The 12,878-nt window shown below is 41.8% G+C and overlaps 1 protein-coding gene across 1 annotated transcript in view; it reads right to left on the bottom strand.

Annotated features, from left to right (window-relative positions):
- MATN2 (matrilin 2) overlaps window positions 1-12,878 on the bottom strand; it is a 658,816-nt gene that overhangs the window by 184,378 nt on the left and 461,560 nt on the right. Inside the window, exon 10 of the mRNA XM_044065933.1 lies at window positions 11,934-12,056. Within this exon, the coding sequence (XP_043921868.1) occupies window positions 11,934-12,056 (123 nt within the window). The remainder of the gene's footprint in view (window positions 1-11,933; window positions 12,057-12,878) is intronic.

Raw genomic sequence — 12,878 nt, 5'->3', positions numbered from 1 at the left:
CATAACCCCTCCAACTACAACTAGGGAACATGTACTGGCTGCAATCACTAAAGCCAAGAACACAGCCTCAATGAGCCCCAGTAACATTACCAGGATGGATCCTGAATATTCTAAAATAAGACTTATCAAAACCCCTGGAGTCATTATTTAACTGTAGTCTTAAAACAGGCTTTGCATCATGTGAATGGAGGACTATGATGGTCATCCCCATTCATAACGGAGGACCCTCAATAGATCCTGGAAACTATAGACCCATTAGTCTGGCTAGTTTTATTTGCAAATCCATGGGAAAAATTATAATGGAAATTATCAACAAGGACATAGGAGACCTCAAGATGCTGGATCCATTCCAGTTTGGCTTTGTCAGAGGAAGGTCATGCTTATTGAATCTAGTGGACTTCTTTGAAAAGCTCACTAAGGCAATGGATAAAGAGAAAACTGGGTTTACTGCCTACTTAGATCTGGCTAAGGCATTTGGTACAATGCCCCACTCTGGCATTGTTGACAAATTTATAGATCTAGGTATAAACATGTTGGATAGCTAGCTGGCTCACTGATAGGACCTAGGAGGTTAGAATCATTGAGGCCACCTCCACAAAGAGGCTGTTCACCAGTAGAATCCTCCAAGGCTTTGTGCTAGGCTAACTTCTCTTTGACATCTAGTTCTCAGATGTCAAAGCCAATTCCAAAGACCTCTGGCTAACCAAGTTTGCAGATGATTGCAAACTGGGAGCAGTCATTGAATCTCCCCAAGATGAGAACATCCTTCAAGAAGGTTTAATACAGACAAATGTTTGGTGCCAAAGCCATGGCTTAAAACTCAATACCAAAGAAATGCATTATAGTACCTTTTGGGCAGTCTCCCACCCAGGTAACTCCATCATCAATAAAACACCCTTAAAATTAGATTCACTAGTCAGGGATCTGGGAATTCATGTAGACAGTAACCTAGCCTTTGACTAACATGTGTTCAAGGTAGTAAGAAAATCCACAAAGGTTCCTTACATAAAGAATAAAGGGAGTAAACACAATGTCCTACACTGATTGCCTCAAAGCCCTATCTCTTTACTCAGTTTTGTACACACTTCTGAGGTGATCTTCACCTGGCCATTAATATTAGTTGAGGCACTCATACTTTCTCTTTTAATAATTTATTCTGTCTATAACATTTAAGGAACTTCTTCTTCTTTTCCCAGTTAGGGGTCACCACAGCGGATCACCTGTCCGCTCATGATTGGCAGTGGAGTTTTACAGTGTCGAGTTGCCAGCCTAGCGTCCAACCTTCCACAGAAGGCACACACATGCACGCACACACACCTAGGGCCAATTAAGAGCATCCAATCCACCAACAGCATGTCTTTAGGATGTGGGAGGAAACCGGAGCACCCGGAGGAAACCCACGCGATCACAGGGAGGACATGCAGACTCCAAACAGAAGACACCTCAGACGAGGATCGAACCGGAGAACTGCTTGCTGTGAGGTGGCAATGCTAACCACTGCACCACTGTGGCCGCCCATATAACATTTAAGGAACAATGGGTGTAAAAGCCCCAAGGTTTTTTTTTTCCTGTACAGGCCATCTTAGCTTATGGTAATGGAGTGTGTGGTCTGATAACTGAGAATGCAAATATATGAGTGCAGATTAATAAACTGTCTAAGGCTTTAAAAACGTTATTAGTAGTGTTTCCTTAAATTTAGTGAGCTACCTGATGATGAGAATCAGACTACAGTTAGATTTGTGTTCATCTTTAAAGACTGCACTCAAGCAGATCAGTAAAATGTGGAGGTGGATCACTGGAATGCAAAAGAGTGTGGAAACCTGAATTATCATTTCATAGGTAAATACTAAGCATGTGGCCCAGGAGACCTTTAAGGAGCCTAGCTCAAATTCTCAATTGCCCTAAAGCACTGTCTGGTAAGCTGACTAACTTAAGTCCACACAGTATGCAAATTAAGGTGGAATGATTCAAAAGTTGTACCCCTGGAAAAGGAGGCGAAGCAGCTCATTAACAAGTCAGACTTTTAATTCTTTGCACTAACTGCCATTATATAACAAAGCTTTGAGTATTTTGCACGAGTGTTTACTCAGAAGGAGAGGTATGAATAATGTTAAAATGATTCCAAGTGCATTTCCACATGGATCTTACAGTAGCAGAATACAGAGTTACAAAAGAGACACATGGAAGGTGCAGGCTAAAGATCAATTTAAGGCAGTATTTCATAACAGGAAAAGTAGTGGGACACAAGAAAAAATACCCCTGAGAGAGTACAAAGGATCAGTGGGACAGACACAGAAATAGGAAGGGAGAGGGTCGCTGCCTCAAGGCTATCAGCAGACATGAGAAACTAGCAAAGCTAATGTTCTTCCATTTTACCATCATATCTTTGTACATGTTTGATTTCTAGGTAGATATGCTCATATTTAGATAAGGAAAACAACCTGAATATGACCTAAACATTTTAAATACTAATGGAACACAGCTCCATACAACTTTGAGGTGGAGCATGCTCTCTAATTATTGCATTAATACATTTGTGCCTATTGCCTTAGACTGCACATAACTATAAAATGTGTAAGGGAGATATGAAAAGTGTTGCACTGCTCGCCTATTTTGCTTCTGCTTTCACAAGCTCATATCAGGAAGGTCTCTCACGTTGTCTCTTTGCAGTCAGCCCTGTAGGTGAGACCCCCTGCCTGTTGATCATGTTCAACTGATAGCTTTTTCAGACTGAAGCTTTCTATTGCTCACAAAGGGTAAGTGACATCTCTTATTTTATTTTATTAACCACAAAGATCCACTAGACACAACTGCCTCTTTCCAGTAGTGATCCATGAGCACTGTCTAGTTAAACTGACTTCCTCAGAATCATACAGTGGGTGAATGGAGAGTGCGGGAATCAAACCCTGAACTACATAATGAAACCTGTTAGCAGCTCATAGCCTTAAACTTCTGTACTGAACTGCCATGTCTACAATTAAACTGCCATCATTTTTGGGGTTGGGGAGGTGAATAGGTAAGATAGCCCATTAAGTGTTGTTCATGGTTTGGGTACACTCCATGCTCAAAAATCAAGTATTAATAGTGTTATCTGTGAAAAAACACAGCTTAAACAACTTCTCTAAATAAGCAGTCTAACTGTATCATCAGTCTCATGCAGAAAAGAAATACACATAGGAAATTAACAAAGGTAAATGTTTCTTTTAAAGTAGAAAACAGATTTGTTTACATCATTAACATGGTGCACACATCAACAGCAGTCATCAAAATAATAAGATAATATGCATTATAAATGAACACCTATTGAAATTCCATGGATTGCTGTTGGAACCCTTGGAAAAACAGAACTTTAAGTGGGAATGTGAGGAAGTATATGCTAACTCCAAGGCGTTACCACTATGTCTGGAGAAGTGCACTTCAGTCAGAGCTTCAAAAGAATGAAACTGAGCAAAGCCTCATCTGGATACAAAACAGCAACAACCAAATAGAGGATTATGAGTGGGTCAGCAATCATATTCTGTTATTATGTGTTTGAGACATGGATGTCAAGAACTTCACCTCAAGAGTGAATCTATGTTGAGAACACATAATTAAGGGTTATGACCAGAGACCTGATCAGAATTCTATATAGTGCATGGAGCTTTTTGCCTCCTTTCAAAGTTGTAAAACACGTGGCGAGTACTGGCAGAAAGGGTCTATATTAGATCACCGAATGCTTAGGTTAGCGAACGGTGATTAATCGACCCCATGTAAGCAAACGCTTACAAAACCGAACTGTCAGAACAAAATCGCTGTTCCAACAAAAAAAAAAAAAAAAAAAACACTTTAATACATGATATTAAGTGAGGGGCTGTGCCCCCCACACCCCCTACTTAAATATATCAACTCCGAGACCGCACTACAGTGCCAAAAATGGCAAACTACCAAAGCGGCCAAGCAAATTCTTTCCCAGGGAAAGAATTCACTTACATGTCGCTTCGATATTTTGCCGTTTCGGCATTTACAGCTCGACCAAGCCGCATTCACTAACCTGCGTCTTCGGTCAGCTGATAGGAACCTGGCAGAAAGACAGAGTAACTCAGTCTCCTATGTTTGCATGTAGCTTCCATGCCTCTCAACTGTCCAGACTTTTGGCTCATATGTTTGGTCTATTGCTTATAAATTTGTTGTTTTCAGACAAATCACTGAGGCCTGAATTCACTATATAATGACATGTTTGAGTTTCAGACTGTATCCTTCAGAAAATGCAGGGAAACACAAATCCTGTTATTCTAGCAACTTTCTAAGTTTATAAGAGGAAATCAGGGACCCATTACTGGCACAGATAGAATGGAAAAACAAATCATTACTGTTGTTTGCTGGTCTGTGAATAACATTTGTTAAGATCGGGTCTTGCGCTACAGTAGCACCTAAATGATTTGTCGTTTTCAAGATATTGGATCATAATCACCACACTCCATACACTACAACATTTTTGTAGGGGAAAGCCCACTTCACCATCATACTTCCTTGCTTTATATATAATTAGTCCACAGCTGCATAAATGAGGAGAAAACTGAAATACTCTAAAGCCCTGAATTTGTATCAGTGCACTATTAGCACCAATGCCAGCAGTGGTTTTCTAAGGCAAATGACAGTCATTGAGTTTAGTATAGTCAGGCTGACAGCTTGTCTAGTTTAGAGTCAGCTGACAGTATAGCAGTCATCCAGGGCAGCAATACCACAGAATTTCTTCACTACTGCAAGGCACAGCATTCTCAGAGTTAGAATATATAAGTAGCACTTGGGGGATCTACCCTCCTAAACTGGAGGCTATAGGGAGGCAAAGATCCATGAAGAAATGTGTTAATGTGTGTTGCTGAGTTTCTTAGTTTGCTGTTTTTCATTTCAAATATAATTTGTTTCTTTCAAAGTTTCAAGATTCACTGGACCAGATCTGACACTTTATTTTTCTATTTGTTTACTGTGATAGTCTTATCGGGCAACTCTGTCCCTTTTCATCACAGGTCCGAGAACATAAGTCATATGTCATAGTCCATGTTGCCGTGAATGACTTGAGATGTACCTCTCTGGACTATATGAAGAGAGACATGATTGAGCTTGCTCATTATGTGTTCCAGGTAGGTATGTCCCTAGCCATAAGCAGCATTCTCCTGTCATCCAAAGTGATGCCTCAATACAAACAGAAAATGATTGACTTTAACAATTGGCTAAGTTTCTGGTGTCATTCCAGGGGGATCCAGTACCTGACAGCCTGGGAAGATATGATTGACAGACCACGATGCTTTGCCAGATATGGCCTGCATCTGTCTCATCTGGGCTTCAGGCTTCTGGCAAAGGCTCTTGCCTCCCCCATAGTGCCTTTTTTAGGAAAAGTCCTGAGGTCGATAAAATCAACATCAAAATTTAAACAAAATGCAAATTAAAGGTGATGCTGCTAAACGGTAGGAGTCTAAACATAAAACTGTGCTCATTGCAAGCATTCTTAACCCTGGAAAATGCTGACATCTGTGCAGTCACAGAAACCTGGTTCAAAGTTGTGGAGAGCACCCCAGCCTTACCTGGTAGCTCATCCTATCAAATATTCAGTCCCCAAACTGAGGGCAGTAAAGCCAAAGGAGGTGGAGTTTCAATATACATTAAAGACATACACCTCCATGCTGGTCAAACAGTATGATGCACAGGAGACACTGCAGGTGCAGTTAACCATTGACAAGACCCCTATTCAAATCATAGCTATCTACCAGCCCCCAAATCTGACTCAAGATGCCCAATCCGCCTACTTGGACCTGTTTGAATCTATCAAGATTCAACCTTTTACCCTGATCCTAGGTGACTTTTAACTTCCCAAACATAGATTGGAAGAACTACTCATGCCAGAACACAAATGCCCAGAGATTTCTCGATTTTTGTCAATGCAAATGCCTTGGAACAGCTAGCGCATACCCCCACAAGAGGTGATAATATCTTGGACTTGGTATTGACCAACATGAGTAACCACTGCAGCATCCCTGTAGGATGATCCTCCCTGGTAAGATATGACCATAAAGTGGTCACTTTCAAAGTCACCATCTCCCCCAACCCATCTCTAGCTAAGATCAGACATAAAAACTGATTACAGCCTCCTGAAGGACGGTATAAACAGCTTCACAGCCCCCTCCCCCTCTGTAGGAACTGGCACCAATATCCAAAACTATACCAAAGCACTATACGAGCATTTATATAGATGCATGCAATCAGGAATACCTGACAGGGCTAAATCATCCTCCGTAAGGAAGAGTAAACCTGTCTGGTGGACATCTGCAATAAATAATCTCTATAACAAAAGTAAAAAATTGCTGTCCAAGACCAAGAAGGAGCAGATGCCCAATTGGAAGCAATGTCTCCTTAGCCTGAACATGCAAATAAGAGCACTAGTGAAATCCTCCAAAGCAAACTTCGAGTCCAAATTGGCCACATCTTGTACAAACAATCATAAGGCCTTCTTCACATATGTTCACAACCTCAAAGGAAGCACTCAGATCTGTTCAGAACTGGTAGTCAAGGACACCACATATACAAATGCTGTAGATATAGCAAACTTGCTGGCTGGCAGATTCAGCAAAAACTTCACCCCTCTATTCCCCCCATCAGTAAATCAGGACATCCCTAGTACTTGTCTGCCTCCTTCCCCTTATATCTAGGCAACAGGTCATCACTGCTCTTTCAAAGGCAATAAAATACAGCCTCCATGGGACCTGATAACATACCAGGCTGCATCCTATGTGAACTCAGGCAGGAACTTGCAGCACCATTAGTTGCCCTATTCAACCAAAGCCTGAGTACTGGCTTCATTACAGCTGAGTGGAGGACAGCCACTGTCATCCCTTTGCACAAAGGCGGAGCGTCCACCAATCTGGGAAATTATAGACCCATCGGCCTAACTAACTTGATCTGTAAGACCATGGAATGGCTTATCATGGACCTCATCAACAAGGACATTGGCAACCTCCAAACACTCGATCCCACACAGTTTGGCTTTGTCAAGGGGAGGTCATGTCTGCCAAATTTGGTTGACTTCTTTGAGACAGTCACCAAAGCCATGAATGAATGGAAGATGGTGCAAACCACCTACCTTGACCTGGCCAAAGCCTTTGACACTATTCCCCACTCGGGCATAATAGATAAACTCTCTCAACTAGGCATTGATCCATATGTTACCAGATGGGTAACAAATTGGCTCACTGATAGAACCTACCTAGTCAAAATAGGGGAGCCACCTCAAGCAGTGGACCCATAACAAGCAGCATACCCCAGGGTTCAGTCTTGGGGCCTCTGTTATTTGGGATATACTTTTCTGAGGTGCAGGCCAAAACCAGTGGGCTATGACTGACCAAGTTTGCAGATGACTGCAAGCTGGGTGCTGTCATCAATTCCCCCAGTGATGTAGACATCCTCCAAGAGGGTCTCACACCGAAAAAAATCTGGTGCCAGAAACATGGCCTCAAGCTGAGGTCCAAAAAATGCGTCATCATCATCATCATCATCATCATCATCCCCTTTGGGAAGAGTGATGTCTCCACAAATTATCACATTAATAACAATGTCCTAAGCACGCAATCAGTCGTGAGGAATTTGGGCACCCAGGTTGATAGCAACCTGACTTTTGTCTACCATGTTGCTTCCGTTGTACGGAAAGCCTTCTACATGGCCCACCTCATAAGTAAGGGTATCTCATCCAGGGACAAGGAGGTCATAACATCCTTGTATTCTTTCCTTCTAAGGCCCATTGTTTAGTACAATTCCCCTTTCAGCATGTACCTCGCAAAGCACATGCAGCAGATGGAGAGACCACAGAGGTTCCTCACCAGGAGAATCCAGGGCCTCAAACATCTACCATACACAGATAGGCTAAAAGCCCTATCCCTCTACTCAGTTTCATACAGACTCCTCAGAGGTGACCTCTGTCTGGCATACAAGGCAATCACGGAACCCACCTTGATGGGACTGCTGCATATCTGCAAGTCAAGCTCTACTCGAGTAACTCACACGAGCGGCCTCAATCTGATCTGTGACATTAACATGAGTTGTTTTCAGGACAGATTTATGTCCCAGAGACTCCCCCATCTATGAAATATCTCCACATCAAGCAGAGTACCTTATCTATTTTTAAGCACAATCTGGATAACTGGATGGGAAACAGAAAATATACCCCTGGGATTCCACCCATGTCCCTGCTGGACAGGGGCATCGGGTGCTGACTTGTCTAAACATGGGCTAAACTCTTGGCTGGGCTTATAAGGGCCTCAGGGCCAATAGCTTAGTAACCTCTTATGATCCTATAAGTACCACATTAAATTGCATAACATAAAAGTGTATAACACAATAATGTATTTAACAAGAGACAATATTGTACATGTCCAATGATACGTACAATTCACACATAACATGGAACATGTAGGAAGATTTATATTATTAGAAAAGTGTACTACAAACAGTTCATAGGTTCACAGGCAGGTACTAGGCTATTGGCCCTAGGGCCTATACAAGCCTAGCCAAAAAAGTACCCTGGCTTTTGCCACCCAAGAAAATAATTTCCTGTGCCCCTATCGAGCAGAGCCACAGACGTGATCCCCGGGGTGAATTTCCCATTTTCCATCCAATCATCAAGATTTTTCTTGAAAAGTGCTAATGAGGAGCTTTGTTTGATATAGATAGGTAGTTTGTTCCAGAGTATAGGAAGTCTCTGGGACAGGAATCTATCCCTCCAGCATGTTCTGTTTATTTTGGTGACAAGGTTAGGTCCCTAGAGCATGTAGCTCGGAGCGATTTCTTTAAGTGGAGCATGTCCAACAGCTCTGGGTTTGACATAGCTTTGTATGTTAGGCGGAGATCGCCACTGAGTAGGTGATATGTGACAGAATAAAGCTGGAGTTTTTTGAGATGGTCTGCATAGGGCATCTGTTTGAGGCTCTAATCTTCTTTGTGAGGTATTTCTGCGGCCTTTCCAGTTGTAGATGTTTTGTGCGGTACATACCAAAAGGAGCGTTGTACTCTAAAACAGGTCTAATGAGTGATGAGTAGAGGGGAACAATGACCTCTTTTCCTGGATGAGAAACGTTTTGTGATGAAGTGTGCCATGTAGAAGGATTTCCTGACTACTGTGACGATGTGATTATCAAAGGAAAGACTACTGTCCACCTGTGTCCGAAGGTCTCATCACACTTTCAGTGTTAAGTAGACTACCACCTATGTGGTAGCTCAAGGGTATAGAGTTTTTATCAAAGGGGATGACAATGCATTTTTGGTATTGAACTTGAGGCCATGGCTTTGACACCAGGCATCTGTCTCAGTGAGGCCCTTTTATAGGACATCCACATCGTTAGGAGTTTCAATTATGGCTCCTAGTTTGCAGTCATCTGCGAACTTTATTAGCCAAAGACCTTCTGTCTTAGCCTGTACTTCAGAAAAGTAGATACCAAACAGGAGAGGACCCAGGACTGAACCCTGTGGTACTCCACTTGTCACTGGTCTGAAGTCGGATTTGGGGTCTGCTACTTTCACAGTGTGGGTTCTGTCAGTGAGCCAGTTGGCATCCCATCTTGTGACATAGGGATTTATACCTAGTTTATATAATTTGAAGAATGATACATAGTTACAAATTAGATATATATTTACATGTGGCACCTATTTACAGACAGATAGCCTGTTTTCATAAATGAACAGAAAACATATTGGAAAAGATCCTATGAGCAGTGTTAACAGAAAATACAAGTAAGAAATATAAGTTTAAGAATAAAACAGTATAAGAGGAGTGCAAGTGAGAGTACACAGACGTATGATTTAAGATACATATAGGAAATTTAATGTTGTCCATGCTTAAATTCTTGTAAATTGAGTACTATGTGTCAGTATCCATGCCAGCTGCTTAAGTAGATGAAAAATGTACAATAAGTACACTTCAGGTAGCTCTAGAAAAAATAGACACTAAATTTATGCTGTCCTCATTGAGGATAAAAGTGTTTTGAATAATTCATTAAAAATGTACTCCTCGCTTCACCATGAAGTCAGTCCCCAGATAAGCTTGTTCATGCAGTCTCTGTGTTATATACATAAGAAAGCATGTGCACCCTCAGTGTGTTGCTGCGCTCATTCAGCAACTAGCTATTATGTACATCATGTATGACCTCTGTGAGTGCAGAGGAACAAGATGCCACATGCCATTTCTTTTTCTAGGTGATTTTTGCTTAAATGAATTGTAACCTTCAAGCCTTCTCTAGTTAGGGCTTCAAGTCATTCATTTCCATGCGCCAGGTCCATGTATGTGGCAGAGAGCCATCCAGAACAGCCATAGGCTACCATGAAGGTACTTCATGCCTGTATCTGTAGCTCTGTTATCTGCTTACACACTGCAAAGGTATGCATTCTTCATTATGGATAGGTTAGTCTTGTTTACCCCCAGGACCTGGAGTCAAAGGTGTCCAAACTAGCATATCCAGAGTAAAGATGCTCCTCCTGTAGCCAGTCTCCTGCTTCCCACTGCTTACTGATGTAGGCACTGCATTATCATAGGTCATCCTAGGCCTGCCTCCTAATGTGTGCATGCTAACAGACACGCACACACCATGCACACACCACGCACACACACACACACACACACACACACACACACACACACACACACACACCACGCACACACCACGCACACACACACACACACACACACACACACACACACACACACACTGAGGGTTATTGTCACTGGCTTGGGATACCAACCTGTGTCCTTCAGTGAATGGCCTTCATGCAAGGCTTAGCTTGCACTTGGAGCCACAGCTGATAGAGAACCACCTCACTCTTCCTACCTCCAGGAACTAACGAGCTAACACTGGCCACTCATTTCCACTGACTACCTGGCTCTTCCAGTGCCTGAACTGCTACTTAAACTTGGGTCACCTTGATCATAGTCAGGGCATTATCCCTCTGTGCCACAAAGCTGGGTGTGCATGTACCATATTGACTGCTTTTTGTTTACAGGTAAACAGGATGGCATATACCACATATTAAAAACAGGACAGCATGTACCACACAGCCTTTCTGCATGTTATCTAAACAGGATAACAGCTATAATAATACTGGGGGTATCTTTATCTGTGTATATATCTCTAGCTAATTTGCAATTTTTTCTCTAGGATTCCAGTGTTTTTTTTTTTTTTACTGCCAGGACTGGTACTTAAAAGTAAACATAAAACTGCCAATTATCACTTTGAGAGTCGATGGCCTCTGCTCTGTCTCATTTGGTGGCTGATGTCATGACAATATTTGGGGTTGCATATTTCTGTATCCCTAAGCATAGCCATAGCAGAATTTCAGCCCCTCCAAGTTTGTCATGATTACAGCATTCTCTTTCAGGTACAGGGTGGATGCTTTAAAGTAAGCATAGAACAAGCTGATGTGCATTGTAAGACCACCCTGGGCTGCTTTTCCTTCTTGAACAGCTTAAGTGCTCTAAAATTCCTCTCTTCTAGGACCAAGTGGAGGAGACATATGTCCCTTGATTTTGATAAGACATTTTCTTCTGCCTGCCATTGACATAATTCTGCAATCTATGTAAATAAAACCATGTTTTCTTTTAGGGCTAAGCATATATCATGCACTGACAGGCCCTAAATGAGTCTATAATAAATTTCGCAGAAGCTCTTCTGTTAAATGTTTTTAGTTGGTCACATAAATGCCAAACATGTGGTCTTTTATCCCTGCCACCTAATATGGAGCATGAGCAGGAACACTGCTTTTCCTGTATTGCTCTGAATAAATATTTTATCTGCTATACTTTCAGTTTTAGTTTTATTATTGCACAGATAACTTCTGTGGCAAATTAACAATGCAAATAGCTCTTGGGTCAAAACATAAACAGGCAAACAAATGAAGTGTTAACTTAAAAGTCAGCTTACTTTTACAGCGTTTTCCATCATCTCCTAGAATGTAACCTTCATTGCACTTGCAGATGTATGTCTCCCCAGTATTGACGCACACATGCTCACAGCCATGTCTAACGGTACTACAGATGTCCAGACCTAAGGGGAAAGTACAACATATCATTCAGAACATAGCTAGAACAACAACATTGCAATTCAGTTTGAAGAAGTTGGCTAACGTTATTACATTAGAATTGTTGCTGATATAGTCACATCCCTTCTGCCTCTCAGCCTTAATCTCTGCATTTATCTGTATTTCATTTATTGTACCTCTTCATCTATTGGATGCTTTATAGTTGCATAACTCATTCACCTGCTTATATGAATTATGTAAGGTTACTGCAAGTCATGTCAGTTTATTTTATTTGATATGTTGTAACCCACCTGGGCTCATGATCTTATCATGGTGGAAGAGCTTGCACGGCCTGGTGATCCTTAGACAGTTGCTGTCTGAAGCTCTGTGCTCCTGGCAGGGGCATCATGAGCAGTATGGTGGCTCAGTGGTTAAGCTCTCTGCCTCACACCCCCAAGATCTGCAGTTCAATCCTAATCTCCCTTTACTATCTGTGAAGAAGTTGCACATTCTCTCCTTGTCTCTGTGGGATTTCTGTGGATAATTTAGTCCTATCACAAAAATACATTGGTTGATTAGCTACTCTAATGTAACTATATAACATATTACATTCACCACTGCCTTTGTGGCCCACATTGTGGCTTAAAAGGATCTATGATGGCAGTTTACAGATTAACAAATTAAAATGATACTGGTCTAAGAGGAAGGCTAATTAAAGAATGATACAAAAACTTGACCATCATGATTTTTAACAGGCCTTTAGCTCAGAACAGTGTTATAAGGATCTGCCTTTGGAGCCAGGCTTGAGTGTTATGTTCACCAAAACCTGATGCCTGTGTGGTCCACAC

The sequence above is a fragment of the Protopterus annectens genome, chromosome 3.part0 (genome assembly GCF_019279795.1).
Source record: "Protopterus annectens isolate FY-2018-M chromosome 3.part0, PAN1.0, whole genome shotgun sequence".
NCBI classification, from domain to species: Eukaryota; Metazoa; Chordata; order Ceratodontiformes; family Protopteridae; genus Protopterus; species Protopterus annectens.
This window is presented reverse-complemented; position numbering and strand designations above follow the sequence as displayed.